Source organism: Ambystoma mexicanum, chromosome 2q, assembly GCF_040938575.1.
Source record: "Ambystoma mexicanum isolate Mex_15411 chromosome 2q, UKY_AmexF1_1, whole genome shotgun sequence".
Taxonomy (NCBI): Eukaryota; Metazoa; Chordata; class Amphibia; order Caudata; family Ambystomatidae; genus Ambystoma; species Ambystoma mexicanum.
The window spans coordinates 674,126,114-674,150,056 of record NC_090924.1 but is presented as its reverse complement, the minus strand read 5'-3'; the positions used below and the strand labels follow the sequence as shown (position 1 = coordinate 674,150,056).

Below are 23,943 nucleotides of genomic sequence, written 5' to 3'. Positions count from 1 at the left end.
CGACGCGTCTATGGGGACTGAGGTGTGGCGCCAGAGGGCGGAGATAGGGCAGCGCATACTCTCTGGGCTGCACCCTCGCACGCCTCTAAATTTAAAGGGGAAGAATGTTTTTTCTGGTGAAAAAGGGTCTATCCCTCGTCCCTAGGAAGGGGCACCCATAGAGTATGGAGGAATGGGGACTAAGAGTCCATTAGTCACTACAGTGAGTAACTTATAATTTACTGATGATCCCTCTGTCACGCAGTTTATTCAGAGGGGACTGTAGATTTTCAGTATGTCGACCAAGGCTGTGGAACAGTCTACCGCTAGTGATCAGGACAGTTGCTGTTCAAGTTCCGAAAGAAATTAAAAACCTTTCTGTTGAAATAAGGTTGAGGTTGCCGGGTTTAGATATGGTATAGTAATTTCACTGTAACATCTGCAACTTGATATGATTGGTTTTGTGATAGTAGCACAATATAAATCCCTCATTCAATCTAAGTAATTCTTTCTTCTGTACCAAGAAAATGAAGGGGTAAGCGAAGACTAATGAATATCCAAACCAACAAAATGTTTCTATTAGTCACTAGTTGTAATGTAGGATCTGATGTGTAGTACGCTTAATTAAGGTACTGGTGCAGCATTGCTTTTTTCTGCCCCATACATGTTCAGGCTGCCGCTTCATAAAGTTTTATTTTTCTGAGACCGTCAAGTGATCTTGAAAGATGGAGTACAGTAGTAACCACGGTGAGTAACTTGTGAAATCTTTTTTGAAAAATTCTGCCGGCGATTGTCAAATAAAAAAGCACACTAGATTTGTTTTAATGCTAGTTATTAAAAATTGTATTTAAATCTTACTTCGTAGAGATGACCCAGAAAATGATAATAGTGAGCTACCAACGGCAAAAGAATACTTCAGAGATCTTTACCATCGTGTTGATGTTATCTTCTGCGATAAAACGATTCCTAATGATCCTGGATTTGTCGTCACGTTATCGAACAGAATGAATTATTTTCAGGTATTTTATATTTGGTTCATTATGTTGCGAGCTGCTGCTGTTTTTCATTTGTATAATTGTATTGGGCCTGTGTCTGTAGCGCCTGATCCAGAAGTTCACTTAAGGGAAGGTGTAAAACCATGCTGCTTCTGAATGCAATGCTTTGGCGCAGTGGTGAAATGATGCCACTCACAAGAAATTACCAACCTCTTGTGAGGCCCAGAGCCAAGATTACTTTTGTTCTTTAATCAAACAAAAGAAAAACACACTTAACACAGTCCACATATGCAAAGCAGCAACAAAGGGAATGGCTTGTGAGAAAATGAGGTAGAATACAATGCATATAGAATTTCAGGCTGTCTCATGTTCCTTTTAGTTTCTTGCGACCTTGGTTTTCTCTGACATCTCGTCTCCTCATCCTTCTTGCTGGGGAAGGCCTTGTAATTCCGTTTGCACCCTCCTTCCGTTAATCACGCTCAAGATGGTATTTGTACAGGGCGGCTGCACAGGACTAGGTGGGTGCTCATTGTCCGGCGATCTGCACAATTCCTCCCGGGCTTGGCTTCTTCCGTCTAATAACAGAACGCTGTTCAGTTTGATATCCTTTCTCGCCTTTCATCTGTAGTTGTTATGTCAACACACATCTAAAAACAGGGTGCACTGACCGAGACAGTCCAGGCCGATTAATTGTTAATGTTTCGAGAACTGTGTGTGACTAAGCAACCTGGCAAAGCAACATATTTCTACCTCACTTGAGCAAATGCAGAGCCTGATAGATTGACAGGTTTTCTAAGCTGTGCCTACAGCTAAGAATCTGAAACTGATATTTCTGCTGTTTTTTAATCTGCTTAGAATTACATGCTGTGCATAGTCTGACATCCAGTGGTCACTAAGGAGTATTGCATCTGGTTTTTCGAAAGTCGAAAAGGGGACAACGACATAGGCGTGTCTGTAACACTATCGGTATAGTGACTCGTAGTGTACCCAAAATCCCTCATGCGTCAAGGTCCCTCAGATTGTTTTTTTCCACCCAGAATACTGGTCGCCTTAAGCGGAGCTCGTAAGAGACATTGCCATTGACACGACCCTTGGTCGATTTGTTAATTGTTAACTCATATCACCTCAGCCCTCTTTCAACAGTCATTCCACTTCCCCGCCGAGTCAAGCTCTTTGGCGATGGTTTTCGACAGACGGTGATCCTATCGGCGCTGCCAAACACGTGGCCCGGCCTACACAGTAGGGAGAGTGGGGGTCGGGGTGGACATTTCTGTTTCTTCTAGAATGCCTTTCCTTTTCTCCCCCCTTTCCTTCCGGGTAGTTATCACTGGTTACGTCCTCCTCTATGGAGAGGACTCCTTTTAGATTTTGCCCATGTTGTAAGGGCAAAGTTCCGTGGAAGGACAAGCATAAGCAGTGCAACCGCTGCTTAGCCCTCGACCACAACGAGCCTGGTTGTGCGGCCTATAAGCTCTTCGACCAAAAACTTTGAAGGACCGCAGGGTCAAGAGGTGGGCAGCCTACAGAATGCCGGAGGCCGATTCCTCGCCCGCGGCCGAGTGTGACGAGGGGGATGGTGATAACTCCACCTCCAGAACGGAGGTTGTTGACCTCTCAACGGAGCGCTCTTGCTCCGTCATCTGTCCCCAGCCCCGAAAGGCACGGCTCCGGCCCTGCTTATGGGGATGTACACCCCAGCGACGCTGAGGCGCACGAAAAAGTCACTAAACACACAACCTATGGCCATTCGTCGAGTAAATCGAAGAAGGCCTCAGCGCCAACGGAGACGCCGACACAGCCGGCTGCCTCCACCGAGCCCAAGGGTCGGCAGCCCTCCCCACAGCCGCATGCGTGCCTAGCAACAGGGCCATCTAGTACGAAGGGTGCTACCACTAAAACATCCGTCGAGACACCTCGGAAAAAGGCGTCCGACAACAAGGTTCCTGCTCCGCCGAAAACTACTCATGACCAGCCCCCGACTGAGAAGTTAGTCGTGGAAAGCATAGCAAGAATAGTGTCTCAAAACTCTCAAATGGCTGTTGGAGTCACCGAAGCCCGCTCAAAAGGTCAGGGACATGCCGAAACCTACAGAAGGTACGCCGGAACCTCCCCCCACGTCGAAGGGAAAACCCAGCGATACTTCCCCACCATTGGGCACACAGGAAGGTTTCTCAGAGGGTGACGGGGTTATATCCTCCACTTTATGGGAGAGATTAGCCTAGAACATAAACCCGCTAGACCAAATAGTCTTTCTCTTGGCTGCGGTTGTTTTTTTTCGCCCTTTCTTTTTGTTAAAGTCCTTCTTGTGTTTTACTTTGCACGGCAAACTAGGTTTGCCTTCTTTTTTCACCGTCTTTTGGCGGGCTTTCTGCTCAGAAGCCCTCCACCAGGCACCTGGGTGTCTAGGTGGTCTGAATGTGAGGGAGGGGTGTAGTCACCCCCTGCACAGGGTATCCTAGGAAACCCAAGTCGCACTTTGCCATGATTGGCTGAGGTGGTTGTCCAGGCTGGACAACCCCCCTGCTGGGTGATTGACAGCCAGGCTGTGTGAATGGGGGTTTTGCGCATAAAAGGCAGGTCTCTTGGGCTAGAAGTCAGAGAGTAGCCACTGGAACTACAAGGAACCGAAGAGAAGTGGAGAGAATGACGGATGATGCAACTACCCCGTCCTGGTGAAGCCCTGCTGCAGTCAAGATCCAGTCTGGAGTCTTCTTCCCTTGAGCCTGGTGGGGGATAACCAGCTCATCTTCAGCCAGAGGTCGCCTTCGTGGTCGAAATCGCTGCACGCTGCTGTAGATAGCCACCTGAAGAGCGTCTCCTGTTTTTAAGGAGTGCACCTTTTATTCTTTGTCGCTGCTACCGGCTTCATCCCTCTGTGGTGTAGACCCCCTTCAGACATCCTCCTTCACCACGAAGCTCCAGGAATCGTGGGCCTGCGGGAAACCATCAGGAACAACTGCCAGGGCACCAGCTGCACCATTGGAAGAAGGTACTGTGTTCTACTTGAGGAAACTGGGTGAACCCCTTTTCTTAATCTTCAAGGCTTGCCCTTGTCTTCCCTCCTTCTTATAACTTTTGATTCCGAACATTGACAATATCGAAGTACTTTGGCTACGTTGAATCCTGAACTGTCTGACTGTGTGATCTTCGGCAACAGGCGCCCGGTGCCACTTGACCCTGGCTCCGGCCCTTTGACTTTTGAACTCCTTGAGTGTTTCACGATTCTGTCTGCCTAACCAAAATATTGCCTGTGATTTTTTTGCCTTCAACTCCCTCTGGGTATCTCAGGTGCTTAGTATGTTTTTGCCCCAGTAGCATTTCATGTCACGGATACGCATTTATTTAGTGGACCGAACTGTCAAAAAGTGATCGCAACCATATCCGCGGTATCGTGTTTTGTTCCTAACACCGGTTCATTCAAACACAGGGTACTTACCTTGAGACATACTGTACAAAGTGAATTGGTTAGTTGTAGTATATTTGACGTGTGGTTTTTGTTTAAGTTTAATAGAAGTGTTGTGTTTATAACATATGGTTTAAAAATAAATATACTTATATTTTTCTACCTGAAACCTTGAGTGAGTGTATGCTTGAGTCACAGTAATTGTGGTCCCTCTGTGTAATCTCTGCTACTGCTCATATGTTCTTGCTCGGACATAGTAGTACAGGCTTGTACCAAAGGTAAAACTTGTATTGCCACCTGTAGTCTTAATTGTGTGTAGTGGTCCCTAAGAGCACTGCACAGGATTCTGCCTAACAGTAAGGCGGTTGATGATGCACTGGAAACAGCTAAGAGGGAGCACGAAACATTAAAGACCCTGCACCAAATCACGAGACCCCCCTAATAAGCACAGATATGGCAATAGGCGCTTTCTTCGTGGCCAACGACAAACTCAACAGCAATACACCTCAGCCAGCAACTGGTCCTCCCCTCAGGGAACCAGTGGATAGATATAACACGCAGTATGCTCAAAGACGACAACGTCGTGGCAAGGGAAGAGGTTGGGGCCCTCCTCCTAAAGGCTCCCCGGCTGCCACCACCAAATGACCCGAAGATTCGGGTCCCCTCCCATGCATCTCCGGTCAGGGGCCGGTTAACATCATTTCTGCAAGCATGGGAGGGAATTACCACAGAACGTTGAGTACTGTCAACAATAGCCCACAGTTACTGTATCGAATTCAGCCAGTCCCCGACATTCAGACCTCCAAAGGGAAGACCTCTCGCACCAGAACACCTTCTCATCCTTCTTCAGGAAGTGGAATCGCTGCTGCAAAAAGGAGCCATAGAGGTTGTGCCTCTATCACGGGTAAAGCAGGGTATTTATTCAGTGTACTTCCTTGTACCCAAAAAGGATCTAACCATGCGCCATGTATTAGATCTGCACCCAGCGAACAAATTTGTAAAACCTCTAAAGTTTTGGATGGTGACACTGCAGGAAGTAATCCCCCTGCTCACACCGGAGGATTACATGACAACACTAGACATGAAAGATGCATATTTTAATATTTCAATGTTGCCAGCGCACAGGATATAACTCAGATTCATGATAGAAGGCAAACACTATCAGTTCAAAGTGCTACCCTTTGGCATTGCCTCAGCGCCAAGGGTATTCACGAAGGTAGTGGCAGCGGCAGCTGTGCAGGTTGTCCATTCCGGTCTATCCTTACCTCAACGACTGGCTCACAACAGGGGATTCTTACGAAACCTGCTTCTCAAATACCCAAAAGACTATAGACCTCTTGTTCCACCTGGGCTTCTCCATCAACGTAAAGAAGTCCAGTCTAGAACACCGCCAAGTTGAGCAATTCCTAGGGGCTCTAATTCGCCCTCGTCTTACCCTCCAACAAAAGGCTCCAAAACATGCTGTTTCAGATCCCTCAATATGTAGCCGGTCGAGAGGTGACGGTACGCAAAGCCATGCAATTGCTAGGAATGATGGCATCATGTATTTATTTGGTCCCTCACGCGCGCCTGTGCCCAATGCAAGAGTGGCTGAACAGCCAGTGGTGTCAGGCCAGTGGACAATGGGACGATCTAGTGGTTGTCTCGCCAAGCCTTGGTTCTCTCGCTGCGGTAGTGGTCGAGGGAAAACCTCGTGTTGGGGAAATCCTTGGTCACCCGCGCAGTGGATGCCACTCTAACCACACCCATCCCTTACAGGATGGGCGGCTCACCTATCCCATCAGACTCTGGAAAACGCACAATGCCAAGATTACGCCTCCAGGTACCCCCAGAACCGCTCCAAGGGTAACAGTCTGGATAACATGGTCAGGGAAATTTGTCTACGCTTCCCCCTGACTCCCCTTCTCAACAAGATAATGCACAAGATGCACCAGGAACCAGTTACCATGATCCTGGTGGCCCCCATGTGCGCCTGCCAACCCTGGTTTGCTCATCTGATGGAGATGTCACTGTCTCCTCCAGTGAAACTGCCCTGCCCGTACAACATGTCACAGGACAGGGGCCGAATGCTGCATCCATGCCCACAGACCCTGAACTTGGCAGCCTGGCTCCTGAGGTCATAGAATTTGGACATTTGCTGCTCCCTCAGAGAGAGATGCATGGACATTCTCAGGGAGGCTAGGAAACCCTGTTGACTGCTCTCCCACTCATATTGTTTTATACGTAACTCACTTGCTGGACTTGGGCTTAGTCTTTGATTCTAATAAAGTTCACCTAGCTGCACTCTCCGCCTACACTACATCTCAACATAAGGTGTCATGGTGGAAGGTTCCAGTTATTAAAGCCTTCATGGAAGGAGTGAAAAGAATTCACCCTCCTATATTTAACCTAGCTCCCGGATGGGACCTGAACGTTGTGTTAACCAGGCTAATGAGCTCTCCCTTCGAGCCCATGCATAAAGCAACCCTTAAGGATCTCACTCTTAAGACTGCTTTCTTGATGGCGATCACCTCCATTGGGAGAGTGAGTGAACTACAAGAGCTCTCTCTTAGATCCCCTTGTAACAGTACACAAAGATAAGGTGGTTCTGCGCACACACCCTAGGTTTGCACCGAAATTCATTTCTAAATTTCGTGCCAACCAGTCTATAGAACTACCAACGTTCTTTCAAAATCCTTCAAACTTCGGGGAGAAGAGCCCTACACACACTAGATTTGCGCAGGGCAGCCATATTTTATATGGAAAGAACTTGTCCACTAAGAAAGACTCATCAGTTCTTTGTCTCAGTGGCGGCAGAAAGAGAGGGGGATGCAGTCTCCCAATCCACCATCACTAGATGGATTGTCCAGTGCATCACTCTGTTTCTCTTGCTAAGAGAGAACTGGCCTTCAAGCCTAGAGCACACTCTACTCAAGGCACTGAGGCATCCATAGCGTTCATTGCAAATGTTCCCCTAGAATCCATTTGCAAAGCGGCAACCTGGAGTTCTGTACACACCTTTACAAAACACTATTGTCTAGATGCTCACTCTAGATCGGATTCCCAGGTGGGACAAGCAATATTAAGACCTTTTTTCCACTGTTCCTTCTCACAACCCACCTCCAACTCCGGGTACTGCTCGCTAGTCTATGCACAGCATGTGATTCTAAGCAGATTTACCAAACATCAGAAGACATGCATTACTTACCGTAAAGCATTTCTGATGGTTGTAGCTGCTTAGATTCACATGCGCCCACCCTTTCTCCCCGCTCGGATAGAAGGAACATAGACATCTTATTACTATCTCTCTTTACTCACTTGCGTTAGTTATAAGGCTCCCTCATGGCAGAAAAAATACAGAGGGACCTCGACGCGTGAGAGATTTTGGGTACACTACATGTCACTATAGGGATAGTGTTACAGACACGCCTATGTCGACGTCCCCTTTTCGACTTTCGAAAAACAAGATGCAATACTCCGCAGTGACCACTGGATGTCGGACTATGCACAGCATGTGAATCTAATCAGATTCAACCACCAGAAATGCTTTTACGGTAAGTAATGCATGTCTTCTCTGTCGCCCTGGCTCTGCCTCCTTCACAACTGGTAGGGAACGCCTGGATCCGCAGGCAGGCTGGAAAAGCTGGCTGTAAAAGATAGCTGTCACTTGAAGAGTTTTGCAATGGTGATTGGCTACGTTAAGCGTGCGTCCCGCCATGCACCCGGCCCCCACACCTTACCCTCGCGTCACCAACGTTCCACACCCAGGCAGGTCGGAATTTTTGCTGTGACTCCCTTTGACGGGGCATTCCTTTTTGCTGTCGATCCCTTTTTTGCTAGTGATTGTTTCTTTATTTTTTCTATTTGTGGTGCCTCCCTCTATGTATGCCGTATGCAACAGTTTTCAAGCAGTGTCCCTTGCCCTGAGCATTTTTCGGTGGCCTATCCCCACCATGTCTGGGTATACTCACCCATTGAGTACCTGCATCTTTTGCTGTGGAATTCACCTGAGGTCTCTGGGGACTATTCTCCCCATATCTGAGCTGGAATCGGTACTGAAGACTTTGTTCGGAACATGAGGTAGGCCGACATCGGTAAGAGGGGGCCTGTACCTTCAGATTAGGTACTAGTTTTGGCACCAGCCGTTGGTACGCAAGGGAAGACTGCCTCTTCAGTCTGCACTGGACCATTCAGGGGGAAACCCCTGGCCTATCCACCTGAAAGTACTTCTGGGTGGGAAAGCACTAGTACCTCCAGATGCGAAAGGGTCTCAGAAGACCCACCTGGTACCGGCAGAGTTATTTACTCTGGACAAAATAACAGCATCAAGAAAACCCTCTATTGCCTCGGGTACACGGAACAGGCAAGGGTGCATGCAAAGAGGCACACGCCTCCTGGGCCGATTCAGTCCACTCCCGATTCCCCTGTACGAGACAAAGCCAAGTCTGCTTCCGCTTGCAAAACCTCTGGTACTTCAGTACCGACAGAGTTTTACCCTCTACTATTATCGCAGTTCAGCATTCAAGCTCCTCGGTCCCATGGAAATCTCAAGTCCCCTCATAAGAGGCATAAGCACTTTCATTAGAGATCTAGCCCGGTACTGATTTCTCCAAAAAAGCACATACCAAATAGATCTCCCGTGGCTTCTGGCTCGGTACCAGAGAGTCGGAAGGATAATTCTACTCTCATTTCTTACTCGGAAGACTTTGATGCTTCAAAATTCTTTATGGTTCCACCAGAACAATTGTTCAGCACTCCTGTGAGCGCTCAGTCTCCTCACATTTTGTTTCCATGTTCTCCTCAGTCTGAGGACATTTTGGGTCAACCTACTCTGGTACCAACTCAACCTGCACCCCAGATGGTTTTAACCAACATTCAGGTGCCTAGACCCGTGGTCTTGAACATCTATAATCCTAGCCAATATCCTAATATTGCTGTCTCTTCTATTTCTCCCATAAGACTAGAAGACCCTCTACCTTGCCCTTTCCAAATGGCGAACAACATCACCAATACTGTACTGGTAACAATGATTTCTGAGCCCTTCTTAGAGGTTTTGGCTCAGCCCATCAAGGACAAAATGTCGCCCATGATACTACAAGTTTCGGTGCCCATCAACCCTATTCCCGAGCGTGTCACAGTACACGTGGACAACAAGGGCTCTGCTCCTCCCCCCAAAAAACATGTTAAAGGACACTGACTCAGATTGAGGACGACCCCACTCAGTCCCCCATCTAAGGTGTTCCATGACATTGTTACTAAAGCCATGCAGGCACTAGAAACCCTTCCAAAGGATAAGCCTGAAACGGCTGGTGTTTTTGGGGAAACTGCTATCTCAGCAGTCAAAAGTTCCACTTCCCATGGAATTGTCCGTCCTAGAACAAGCTCTATTTCGTTGGGGAAAGCCTCATTCCGATCTACACATCTCGAAGGCCTAGATAACAAACACAAGGTGCCTAAGCACAAGCCCTTCATACTCATGGGCAATCTTCCAGCTCAATCAGCAGTAGTCTCAGCTGCCCTTGGCACAAATGGTAAAGACCCTTGTCCAGCTTCAGTGCTGGAAAAAAAGGCAAAAGCATGGGAGACTCAAGGCAAGACGTCCTACACCCCCTATGCCTTACAACTTAGGCAGTTTAACACTGCTACAATACTGGCAGGTTTTTATTTTTTAATCCTTAACTGGGAGAATCTTGAACCCTTCACTGACATGCTACCTCCGGAAGCTGCAGACACATTTTCATTCTGGATTTCAGAGGGCAGAGAAGCTGATATGCAACAGCTTCAAGTAAAAGATCTCACTGACACAACTTCAAGGGCAGTCATTAGAGCAGTCTTTATGCGTAGGCATTCATATTTGTCTGCCTCTTCCCTTCACTGAGATATCCAGGAGAAAGTGATTGTCCTTCCATTCGATGGCAAAACATTGGTTGATCCGTCTACGGATGAGGGCCTACAAAAATGTAAGCCCAGTGTTGCAGCAGCTAAAACCCTTAGCTCAATTTTGTTGTAACAACCATACCACCAATGTCCCCTCCCTTTTCCTCAAATTTGCTCTAAGAGCAAAAGATGTCCATTTGACTGCCCTCCGGCATGTACATACCTTCCACTCCAGTCATCAAGGCGCATTCATCCCCGTTAGCACAAAGGCTTTCCAACTTCCTCCCTATTTGGAAAACCATTACTCAAGAGGAGTGGGTTCTGAATATTATTCAGCATGGTTACCGCCTTGCCCTTCTGGCTATTCCACCATGTTCTCCGCCAAAGCTCCAGAAGTCATCCCTTTACTTCCTGATCCCAAAGAAATCGGGCAGGATCAGTCCAATGGACCTTTCAGACCAACCAATTTCTGTCTCTCGATACCTTCCACATGATAACCATTCCTCAGATTCTGGCTTCTCTTCATTCAAACTATCGGCTGGCATCTGTAGATCTACAGGATGTTCATTTTCACATCACGATCTACAAATTCTACTCGCATGGTTTTCGCAAAAGTCAGTGGCAGCCTAACTTCATTTAAGGACAGTCCATCTATACCCCTTCCTAGAAAACTGGCTTCTCAAAGCCATGTGTCCGGCGTAATTGTGTCAGAAATTGCAAGTAACATGCCATATGCTGTTCAACCTGGTTTCTGCATAAATGTGACAAAATCCCACCTCCATCCCTTGCAAAGGAATCAATTCCTAGGAGCAGTTATAAATACTGCTCTACACAAGGCCTTTTCACCCCTGGAAAGGGTGGAAGCCATTCAACAAACCATTGTACAGGTCACTACGCTGCACTACTCGCTCCCACCCCTTATGTCCCATAGCAGAAAAAAAATGGTATTGGGCCATTCAAAATCACATTTTCTTGTTGCCGTCCCATCTACGGGGAAGAATGATGTCCTTGCAGACCAACTATGCAGGTTAGAGTCTGCTCTGCACGAGTGGGAGCTGAAACCATCCGTAGCTCGCATGGGATGTCAGAAGTGGGCCATCCAGCAGTAGACCTCTTTGCCAACCATCACAACTCTATATAGCCTCAGTTTGCATCAAGGCAAGGTCAAAGTCTTCTATCCCTGGGAGATGCTCTACATCGGATTGGCCGAATCTAACACTTTATATGTCCCCCCCCCTTTGCATTGATTCCCAAAATATTGCTCAAATAAAAAATGTGTCAGAATCTGACAATTACTCTAATAGCCCCTGTCTGGCCTCGTCAGACCTGGTTTTGAGACCACCTGGAGTTAGCGGGGACCACCCTATTAGATCTTCCACTATCGAGAGATATTTTGACTTAACTGAAGGGGCATGTCCTTGTTAGGGGGAATTCTCATAAATTTCCCTTACCTAATGAGTCCTTCGGCAGCTTTACTAGATTTCTAGGATTTATTTTCCTCACCTGGTAAGAGTGTGAGCCTTTTTCCCACTCTTACATGTGTTTTGGGGGGGGGGGTGGGTGGGTGTGTGTGTGTGTGTGCACTTTTTGTGTGATCTTGAGCACTGGAGCCTCACCTACTCCATGGCCTCATATTTTCATGTGTTAAACAGCACCTTCAGTGCAGTGACACAGGGTTGTCTTTGAGACTTCCCACCGACTCCATTTTCTGGGGCTGACTGTCTCCCAGAAAAGGGTAAAGTTGCCATTAACTTTACTTTAGTCACTTTAAACCACAGACCGAGTACAGCCCATTTTACATGGAGTATTGGAAAGGGTTAACTCATATCCCTTTTTTGTCTGTACCTCTTGGGGCATTGTTTCGCTCCCTTTACATTAAGACTTGGCTGGTGGCAGTGGTATCTACTCTACCTTTTCTACTGTGATTATCTTATATAAATTTGGTTCGAGATAACGAGTGCAGAGCCAACGTGAGTGATACTGAGTTTTGAGGAAGGAAGTCTGGGATTAAGCCCAAGATAATTACCCATCACCAAATCGAATTGAATACATGTACTATGAACGATCTGGAAACATTGTGATACAATTCAATTGAGCTAAGACGTTTTTGTTATGACAGCCCAGATTTGAAAAAGGCTCTGAAGCCGAAACATGTGTTAGCAAGGGCGTGCAATATAATAAATTCTAACTAAGATTGAAAATTCAAGGGTTCATTATTTGAGTTAACTCAATCTAACCAAGTGGGAATATATTTTTTGGTGCAAAGTCACGGAGTGTCTCACGTTTTTCCATTACAAATTTCAACGGTTTAGGCTTTATACCGTTGACTCTGGGGTATTGCGACATTTGATAATAATGACACTAGGAACACCAGATTTTTGAGTAATCTCAACAAATGGGGAGAAAAATGAGTCGCCCACAGGACCAGCTGCACCACAAAGCCAAACTTCTTTCTTATATAAACGTGGTAATGTTTTAGGCTATTATATTAGCCTCGAACATAAACCCGCTTGACCAAATACATTTTATTTTGGCTCTGGCTGGGATATTCGCCATTTTTTTTTTTGTTAGTCTTTCTCGTGTTTTTCTCTGCACGCCAAACCGGGAATGACTCCTTTGTTCGCTGTCTTTTCGCGGGCTTCTGCACAGAAGCCCTCCTTAAGGCGCCTGAAAGTCTAGGCAGGCAGGATGTGAGGGAGGGATCTTTGGACCCTTGCCATGGGTTCCCTTGGTAACCCAAGTCACACGCCTGTTTGGCTAAGGGGTCTGTTTTTGCCAGGACAGCCACCCTGCTGTGTGATGGACAGCCAGTTTGTATGAATTGGGGAAAACTGCATAAAAAACTGGTTTCTGGGACTGGAAAGGCAGTCGCCACTGGAACGAAAGAAGCAACGAGGAACTGGTAGAAGAGGACCCCTACAACGACTGAACCGCTGGTGAAGCCCTGCTGCAGGTCCAAATCTTCAGAATCCGACGACAGAGAAGATCCTCCAGGAAACTGCTTCCCTTGAGCTGGTGGGCCCAACCAGTTCGCCCAAACTGCAAGCCAGGACACCCACTCTGGTCGAATTCGCTGGACAGAGCTACTGTGGGCCGGATAGCCAGGAAGGTCGGACCCTGCTTGGGTTTTAAGGAGCGCACCTTTTATTTGTTGCTTTGCTCTGCTGCTGGTTTCTTCCCTGGGTAGTGCAGGACCCTCCAGTCATCCTACTTCCTGTCAGTCCGACAGTCGCTTCAGGAACCGTGAGCCTGCAGAAGCTACCCGGAATGTCTGCCTCAGCTGCAGCTCCCTCTCCGTTTTAAGGTGGTGTTCAAATCCGGTTGTCCGTTTCGTTCAACCGCGGAGAAAGTGTTTGAAATCTTTCTCCAATGTGAGGGCTTGTCCTTCTCTTCTCTTTGAACTAACTTTTGTATCAACCAACCTCGTGGCATGGTTTCCGGACGACCTTTACCGCTAACTACCCTGAACTGTGTGATCTTGAGCAAAAGACTTTTGACCCATTGACTTAGGCCCTAAGCCTTTTTTACTTGATTCCATCTTTGTAGTTGCTCTTGTTCAATTGCCCTGAGTACTTACCTGTTGGTGTGATTTTATTTCTATTGTCTTTCCCTCCCTTTTAAATTGCTGGAGTGCCATTTTGCTCCCACTTCATTTGTGAGCTTAACTTGTCTGGAATTTAAGGGAAGTGGTGTGGTGTATTAAGAGTGATTTTTAGACTGCTTATAGTGTACTGTTATACAACTGAAAAGTGAAATAAATGTATATTCTTGTACTTGAAAACCTTGAGTCCGTGTTTGCCTGAATCATAGTAATTGCTGTCCTTTGTGTAACTATTTGATACTGCTCACTTACTCTTGAGCTAAGTCTGGCTGCTCCGCTACTGCTACCACTTTAACTTTGTAGTACGGGCATGTACCAAAGGTGAAATTGTACTGTCACTTCTAGTCTTAATTGTGTGTGGTGTTCCCAAAGGGTACTGCATATAATTCTGCCTAACAGTCCTTCACCCATCCCCTCAATTGCTCAACTTGAAGGCTTGCTTCCTGAAAAACTAGACTTTGCCCAATTACAGTTGTCGGAGCAAAACATAACCATTATGTCAGCCTCCAGACTGCTTCCACTAAGAAGCGGTATCATAGCAAATGGTTACGTTTCTGTCACTGGGCCTTGGAACAAGACCTTAACCCTCTAAAGGCCTCTATTGATGTCATGTCCTTCATGTCTTACCTCGTTTCCAGTGGTGTCAAAGTAGACACTTGCAAACACTATATATCTGCAATCGGTGCTTACCTGAATAGAGAACACAAGTCTTTTTCCCTTTCCAACAAGGCCATTAAAAGGCACTTCGAGGGCCTTTTACATTTACATCCCCCTATTTGAGAAACTCCACCTCAGTGGGATCTCACTGTGGTCTTATCAGCCCTAATGCAAAAACGATTTGAGCCGATGGCTACATGCAAATTGGAATTCCTAACTTGCTAAACTGCTTTTTTAGTAGCCATTACTTCGGCTAGAAGGATTTGCGCGCTCTAGGCTCACTCCTCAAAGGAACCATATATAGTGTTCCAGAAGTACAAAGTTGTTCTGCGTGCGCACTCCTCCTTTCTACCCAAGGTCGTCTCTGAATTTCACTTAAACCAGGAAATATGTATTCCTGTTTTTCTTCCTAGACCACACACACTTCTGCAGCCCAGGAAAAAATGCATAACCTAGATGTTTTAAAAACTTTAAAATACTACCTTGAAAGGACCAAAAGGACCAAATCGTTCAGAAAAGCAGACCAGCTCTTCGTTACTCAGTGGTCCTTCTCCTGGCAATATAGCAGCTAAAGCGTTCATTGCTAGATTGGTTGTCTCCTGTATCTTCAAGGCTTATGCCAAGAAAGGGCTTGAAACTCTGCAGAGACTTCAGATTCATTCTACTAGAGCCAATACAGCATTGGTAGCCTTTACCAGGCATGTTCCTAGTGTAGACATCTGTAAAGCAGCTACTTTTTCCAAACACTATGCTATGGACACATCGTCTAGAAATGATGCAAAATTTGGCCAATATGTTCTCCAACTTGTTTGCCTGAATCCTGTACATTCTGTTTCCTCCACCCTTGCTTATTCAGAGAAATGAAAAACTACCTTCATGGGAGAATTCTCATTTATGGCTAATTTCCCTTACTTAGTGAGTCCCTCAGCAGCGTTGCTGGATTTCTGGGGTTTATTTTTTGCACCTGCTAAGAATGTGAACTTTTTTCCCACTCTTGCATGTGTTTTGCCATGTGTATTTCTACTTTTTGTGTGTCCTGGGCTCCGGAGCCACACCACTCCATGAGCCCAACTTCTTGTGTGTTACACAGCACCTTCAGTGCAGTGACACAGGGTTGTCTTTGAGACTTCCCACTGACTCCATTTTTCAGGGGCTGACTACTGTCCCCCCGAAACAGGTAAAGTTGCCATTTACTTTATGTAGTCCCTTAAACTACAGACCCAGTACACCCCATCTTACATGGAGTATTGGAAAGGGTTAACGTTGACCCCTTTTTTGTCTGTTTCTCCTAGAGCCTTGTTCCCTTAACACTAAGACTTGGCTGGTGGCAGTGGTATCTAACCTTTTTTATTTAGAATAAAAGAAGACATTTTGGATATAATTCAATTCAGTTGAATGCGTGTGAGCTCTTAGATTCCAAGGGACTTACATTAAGCTATAGAGAAATGTGTTACCCCCACACACATATTTAGAAGCTCCTTATTTTCAATAATAGGGAGCTATTGTTAGGACACCCCACTAGTTGTGAAATACACACTCCTCCTGGGTTTTGTTCACATCACTACACTGTAGAGACAACTGAAACTAACGTGAATAGGGATGGTACAGTGTAGTGTTCTTCCTATCAGGACACACCCCTCCTTTTTGTATATGGTTATAGTGGTATCTACCCTAACTTTTATACCGCGATTATAGTATATAAACGTGGTACTGTTTTAGACTATTGTATTAGCCTCGAACATAAACCCGCTTCACCAAACACATTTTTTATTGGCTCCGGTCGGGTTTAGTCACCATTTCTTTTTATAAACATCCTTCTTGTGTTTTACTTTCCTCGGCAAACCAGGTTTGCCTTCTTTGTTCACCGTCCTTTGGCAGGCTTCTGCGAAGAAGCCCTCCTTTGGCGTCTGGGTGTAGGTGGGCTGAATGTGAGGGAGGGGTTTAGTAACCCCCTGCACAAGGTCGCCTTGGAGACCCAACTCACACTTTGTGTCCATTGGCTGAGGTGGTTGTCTGGGCTGGACAACCCCCCTGCTGTGTGATTGACATACATGCTGTGAGAATGGGGGATTTTGGCATAAAAGGCAGGACTCTTGGGCCGGAAGTCAGTCGCCACTGGAATTGCAAGAACCGAAGAGAAGTGGAGAAGAAGACGGCTGCTGCAACTCCCAAATCCCGGTGAAGCCCTGCTGCAGTCCTGAGCTATCTACCCTTCAACGACACAAGATCCAGTCCGGAGTCTGCTTCCCTTGAGCCTGGTGGAATCAACCAGCTCACCTTCAACAGCCAGAGAATCCTCTTGGTGGAAATCGCTGCACACAGCTGTAGTGGTCCGGATAGCCATCTGAAGAGCCTTGCCTGTTTAAAAGCAGCGCAACCTTTATTCACTGTTGCTTCGCTGCTGCTGGCCTCAGCCCTGGGTAGTGCAGATCGCTCCAGACGTCCTCTTTCTTGTCCCCACGGCTGAAGCTCCAGGAACCGTGTGTCTGCAAGGAACAACTGCCGTAGCACCAGCTTTTCTTCAAACGAATCAGGTACTGTGTCCAACTTTGAGGAATTGGGGTGATCCCTTTTTCCTCACCAAAGGCTTGTCCTGGTCTTCCTTCCCTCTTATAACTTTTGCTTCCCTGTTTGACAATATCCAAGTACTCCTGGCAATCTCGAATCGTGAACTGTTCTAACCTTGTGATACTCAATAACTGGGCCCCTGTTCAATTTGACACTGGTGCAGTTCTATTGACTTTTATCTACGTTTTAGAAAGTATCCTCTGATTCTATTTGCCTTGACAAAAGTATTGCCTAAGATTTTTATCCCCTATCCTCTTGTGTTAATTCATGTGCTAAGTGTGTTTGACTTCGGTAACATTTCTTGTCGCAGGTACACCTTTCTTTCGTAAGACTGAACTGTCATTACTGTCAAAATGTGATTGCATATTAACCCACAGTAATAGCTTTGTTCCACAACACGGTCTGTCAAACCCCAATGTACTTACCTTGAATTGATCTGCACAAGTGGAATTGGTTGTGTGTAGTATATTTGGAGTGTGGTTTTAATTTAATAGAAGTGAAGTGTTTTGTGAAAAGATGGTTTAAAAATAAATGTACTTGTACTTTTTAACCAGAAACCTTGAATCAGTGTTTGCTTGAGTCACAGTAATTGTAGTCCTTTGTGTAATCTCTACTACTGCTCATTTGCTCTTGAGATAAGTCTGGCTGCTCAGCCATTGCTACCACTTTTTCTGTGTAGTACAGGCTTGTACCAAAGGTGAAATTGTACTACCACGTGTAGTCTTAATTGTGTGTAGTGGTCCCTAAGGGCACTGCACAGGATTCTGCCTAACAGCAGCCCTTTGACTTCTGGTGTGCCTGAGCGAAACCAGTTCGAACTGGAGTGCTAGCTGTCTTGATTGAACCGCCACCCGCCCCTTTAAGTTAAAGGTATTTGTATCGCGCACCGTCGCCAACGGAATTGGTCCCCAGTCGCTCTGGCAGATCTGTAAACGATAAGGTGGGATGGGATGGGATGGTAAGGGGAAGAGGGAGTAGGATAGTGAGAGGAGTGGTGTTCTGTTGGCAGCTTCAACTCGGTATACACCAGGTGCTGAGCTTTGCTGCGGGTATTGGATCGGTGTCAGTCCGTGTGTGCTGTTGCTCCGGCTTATGTGTTGCAGTGTTGTGAAGTGCGTGCGGCTTGTGGGGCGAGAGATGATTGTGAGTTTTTGAGTGCGATAAGTATGCAGAGCTTGAGGTTATATTGGTTAGTGGGTTACCTGACCTTTAGCATGTTAACATTCACAGTTTTGTCTAAGTGTGGCCCTTGTTGGCCTTCACAATCCTATCTAGAAGCGGCGCAGGCCAATGTTCAGAATTCTATCTAGGTGTGGGCATGCTAACATTCACAATCTTATCTAGATGTGGCGCAGGCTGGTGTTCACAGTTCTAAGTGTGACACATGCTAACATTCTGGTTTCATCTAGGCGCGGGCATGCTATCCTTCAATCAAAATCCTATCTGGATGCGACGCAGTCTAATGTTCACAATTCGAAGACGGGGATTTAAAAAGTGTCTAAAATGTGGTAAGAAAATGTCTTTGATTAACACAAGAATTGGCGCTGGTGCTTCGATCCGACCACCGAATTGAAGACTGTGGTTCGTGCCAGTCGATGACCCATAAAGCCTTAAACGAACGCAGAGGTAAACTGGCGATGGGGGAGGGTTCATCGAAGTCTACTTCAAAGGGGAAAGACTCGACCGAGTCTTCAAAAAAAACATCAAAAATATAGATCGAGGAGTAGATCGGGAAATTCTTCTACTTCGTCATCCATAAAGACGACATCGATCTTCCTCGACGTCTTCGGAGGAGGTGATAGCATGCCCTTCGAAGCATGACTCCCCGAGCAAATGGGAAGCCTTTCGAGTTTCCATTTGAAGATTCTTGAGAACGCAGCTCAGGCCCCCTCAAAATCTAAAGACCATGCCCCTACTCATGAGAAACGTGACAGAGGAAGGTCTAAAACAAGAAAATCCGACCAAGTTGTCGAGGGTGTCATCCAGGGACTCTTCCCGATCACCTCATGAAAAAGACCTTCTGGTGCATAAATCGGAGGTAGAGGGAAAAAATTGTGTCAAAACTTCAGACGCCATCGAAGACTTCGAAAGCTCTTGAGTACAAGGCGTCGACAACTAATTTGAGAGAGGTTATGTCGAGTACACGATCGACAACTTCGAAGAATCCTTCGAAAGTGTTGAAGGTTTCCACAATTCCCTTGACGATTACCTCGTGGTCATCACAGGTTGTTGTAACAGCATCAACGCTTTCGTCGACGTCCAAGCCTTTAACAAGGGAAAAACCTACATTACCAGAAAAGGTTTTTCAACCTGAGAGTAGACATGATTTTTTTAGGACCATGTCGTCTATGAGGGAGAATCATCAGCAGATGAAGAAATCGCCTCTGCTGGTGTTCAATTTGGCACAAGACCTGTTCCAGAGGAATTTAATTGATCCTCAATCAAAAATTCAGAATTTACAAGAAAGTGTTCTTAACACCTCTCCAGAGTACGAATTTGATAAACCAGACTCATCAGAGCATGCTGATGCGGGCTACAGAAAAACTTATGAATAAAGTTACTGAATTTATGGGATGGGGTATAAATGCACCAGTCTATCAGGATGATGATATGACTGATATTCTATCAAACACCTCAGCAAGACCCCATTCTTCCATTTCACATTGCCTTGCAAAGAAGGGTTAATTCTGCATGGGAACACCCTGAGCCATCCCGGCAGTAAATAAAGTGTGTATCTAAATATAGACCCTGCAATTCTGATCCAGAATACCTGAATAAACGACCATCTTGAGAAAGTCTGGTAGTACAAGCAGCCACTTCCACAAGAAATGCTGCATACACCACAATCCCTCCAGATAGGGACGATGAAAAGGTGATGCATGGTCTAGGAAGATTTTTACATGAGGGAGTATGGCTTTGAAGTCTAATGTAACCTGTACCCTGGCAAGGTTCACATGTACCCTGTGGGAATGCATGTCAGCGGCAGCTGAACACACCCAGAAGGTGAAGAACGTGATGGAAAGGAGGCTTCGGGAGAATGCCTTCAATCAGGTTTGGACACAGCTGACAGTATCAGTAGGTCCATGGCAACTAGCACGGTGCTATGTAGATTTGCCTGGCTAAGAAAGTCTTGTTTTATGGCGGATGTGCAATCCAGACTTCTTAATATGCCTTTTGATGGCTCGAGGTTGTTTGACAGCAAGGCGGATGAAAGCTTGGAGAAGCTGCAGACCTCCAAAGCGGCAGCTAAATCTCTGTGCCGCTATAAAACAACCTCAGCAACGCCCCTACACAGGCTCATCTTCCTGGAGGGGTCGTCCTTTTCGTTATTGTTCCTCAATTGGAAGAGGACAGGCCAGTCAGAGAGGTCAAAGAAAGTTTCCTAGGGCGTGAGGAAAAAGGTGCTAGATCTGCCCCAGCAACAGCATCTGTCCCTTCAGCCGCTGCTGCATCGGCCGCAAAACCACTCTGAGGTTTTGACCCACAAGACCCTGGTGGGAGGCAGAATCTCACAGCATCTAGAAGAATGGCGGGCCATTACTTAAGATGCTTGGGCACTGGAAACAGTATCCCAAGGTTACTGCCTTCCTTTTCGAAAGAAACCTCAGAATCGCCCTCCGGGATACAACTCTGTCAAACATCCGGATCCGATCCTGTTACAGGAAGTCTTAACCCTGCTACAGAAAGGTGCAATAGAACATTGACCAGTAGCGGAGAGGAACAAGGGTTGGTATTCCCCATATTTCCTCATTCCAAAGAAAGACTGAGGACTGAGACCCATCTTGGACTTGAGAAACTTGAATAAGTTCCTAAGGAAGGACAAGTTCAAGATGGTCACAATTTCTCAGATCCTTCAGGCTCTCCAGCTCCAGGATTGGTTGGTATCATTCTTCCTTCAGGATGCTTGCTTTCATGTGCCAATCCATCTCAAGCACAGAAAGTACCTGAGGTTTGCGATTGGCAATTCTCACTATCAATTTCGAGTTCTGCCTCCGCCCGAGAGTTTTCACCAAGTTAATGGTGGTAGTGGCAGTGAGTCTCGGGAGAGTGGGGGATTCATGTCTACCCCTAACATACGATCAGGGCGCGCTCTCCAGAACAAGCCCAGGATCATCTGTCCAGGACTAGTCACTTCCTTCACAGACAGGGGTTTTCTCTGAATTTAAAAAAAGTCAAACATGATACCAGCACAAACTCAAGTTTATCGGAGCAGTTCTGGATACTTGTTCAGGCAAAGCCTCGCCTCCCGAAGAAAGAGCTCACCACATTCTGCAGATGGTAACAAAATTCCAAAATGCTCAGTATCTTCTGGCCTTCGATTTTATCAGGTCTGATGGCATCCTGCATTTTTCTCGTGCCCGAAGCCAGAATGAGATCCCTTCAATCGGCTCTCAGAACTCAATGGTCCCAATTCTCAGGGGAAATGTCAGCTCTGTTGCAGGTTCCAACCAAAGTAGCACAGGATCTACAATGGTGGGCTTGCAGACATCATATCCTCTGAGGAGAATCTTTTTGGCAACCATGGCTGGAAATAACAGCAGTAACGGACGCCTCACTCACGGGGTGGGGAGCCCATACCAATGATCTGACAATCAGCGGTCGTTGGTCTCCATCGGAGTCCAAACTACACAACCTTTTGGAACTGAGGGCAACTAGCGCTGAAGGCCTTCCTGCCCTCTATACAGGGAAACAATGTCCTGATAATGACGGCCAACACAGTGGCCATGTACTACCTCAACAAGAGAGGAGGAGTGGGGTCACTACCACTGTGCAAAGAGGCGATGTAACTCTGGTTCTGGGCATTACAAGAAGGGATCTCTTTATCAGCAGTTCATCTAGCTGGAGAGCAAAACGCAGCAGAGGACGCTCTGAGGAGGCAGAGCACAGTCTCCCACGAGTGGGCGGTAGCTCAGGAAGTAATTGAAGAGATCTTTGTCCTTTGGGGAACCCCTCAACTGGATCTGTTCGCGACCGGTACCAACCGGAAGTGCGAACTGTACTGCTCAAGGGAATTTCCCCCAAGAGGAGCTCTAGGGGACGCGTTTGTGGTGGACTGGGAGTTTCCACTCCTGTATGCATTCCCCTCAATCCCTGTGATCCCTCAAGTAATCGGGAGGTTGAGAAAGTTCAGGAAGACCATGATCCTAATTGCCCCGGATTGGGCCAGGAGAACGTGGTACCCGGACATTCTGGATATGTCCATCTGCCCTCCAATACGTCTTCCAAGAAGAGAGGATCTTCTCTCGGGAGAGGAAGGTCATGTTCTCCATCCGGAGGTCAACACACTCAACCTTCACGCATGGTTTCTGAGAGGTTGAGATATAAGGATTGGGATCTTTCGGATGACGTGATGGAGATTTTGCTTTCGGCCAGAAGGCCTGCAACCAAATCTCTGTAAAGATGGCCGCAAGCCCGTGAAGCTCCCTCACATCCCGAACATCCTGTCATCAATCCGGCGTTCTCCGTGATGTAAGGAGGAAGCCCCCTGCGGGGGTCTCCGCCCGATAGTGCTGAGGGTCGAGGAAGGCGCCTCCGGGCATTAAACGGAGCCGAACCGAGAGGGAACTGCAGCTGCGAAGCGGTGGGTGAGGCCTGGTGCAGTGAGGAGGGGGAGGGGCGGTGCTCCGACCCCATTGCCAGTGAACGGTGCTTGCTTGTGTGGGGGAGCGCCCGGGGGTCCGAGCCTGCTGGAGGTGGAGGAGGCGTGCGGCGGACCCTCGAGGGTGAGGTGCCTTGGAGTGGTGTCAGCAGAGGTGAGGTGCCGTGGCCGCCTGTGATACTCCCGTGGACCAACGGTGCTGGCTGAGTGGCGGGGGAGTGCCCGCAGATCGCTGCGAGAGCCGAGCCGGCGAGGGCTGCGGGTGGACGGACAGAGGGCAGTGGAGCCCTATGCCCAACCCACAGGCACGCATCCTGAGTGCTCCGGCGGCCTCCCTCTCCTGTTGGATACCGTGCACTACGAGCTGCCGGTAAGGTGAGGCGGGAACTGGCGGCTCGTCCTGTGGGATAGACTGAGCGGCGCGGGACTCCTTGGTGCTTTGGCCTCTCGGGGGTGGCTCCTGCGGCGCACTGGAACTAGATGAGAGGATTGCCTCGGAGCCTCGCGCGTCACAGCTCGGGAGGCAGATCAGGGTGGCCTCCAGAGTTTGTGTGGATGCTGTGTGAGCAGACAGGTGTAGTGTAGGTCCTGCGCAGTTCCTCCCGAGCCCTGTTCTGCAGAGATGTGCTAGGGGCTCTTGGCCCTGCTGTCTGGTGGAGAGTGCTGACAGCTCGGATTGAGGGGTGCCTGGCTTTTGTGCACCCGGTGACAGGATCCTGCATTGAAGATCAGCGGTGGGGCTGGTGGGGGCTGCAGCTGGGGGGCGTTATCATATCTGCGGCGCTTGAGATGCGACTGGCCCTGGCTCCCTGAGAACTCCTGCTAGCTGCCCCTTGGAAATATATTTGCCCTCTTGTGCATACGACCTGTTCCTCCCCCATCCCCCTCCCCCCCGGGAATCGGGCGCAGGGCGGCTTTGGGGGAAGGAGTATTTCCTTTTTTTTCTCCCCGTACTCACGCTAGGGGCCCTTGCCTTAGAGCCCATTGTGGGGGTCTGACCTGGTTGCCCCTGCTGTGCGTAAGTGACACCCTGTCTGGATCACTCCTACCGCGCCAGCCATGTCCAAGTCTGGAAAAGGGGGCAGAAATCGGGCTAAACTGAACACTGAGGTGCCCGTGCGGCCTAAGGACTGTGTTGTAATGAATGAAAATGCGGGGTCACACGCCGCAGAGATGGGTCCGGACCCGGCAGCCGCCTTTCAGGACATTAAAGTCATGTTCACGCAGTTGCAGTCGGGAATCCAGTCCCTGGATGGTAAACTGGATACTCTGACTTGCAAGGTGG

At 47.6% G+C, this 23,943-nt stretch overlaps 1 protein-coding gene across 4 annotated transcripts in view; it reads left to right on the top strand.

The window, feature by feature from the left end:
- USP7 (ubiquitin specific peptidase 7) overlaps positions 1-23,943 on the top strand; it is a 2,259,762-nt gene that overhangs the window by 1,744,694 nt on the left and 491,125 nt on the right. For all 4 annotated transcript variants that reach the window (XM_069647850.1, XM_069647849.1, XM_069647847.1 and 1 more), the window contains exon 22: positions 845-998. In XM_069647850.1, the coding sequence (XP_069503951.1) occupies positions 845-998 (154 nt within the window). The remainder of the gene's footprint in view (positions 1-844; positions 999-23,943) is intronic.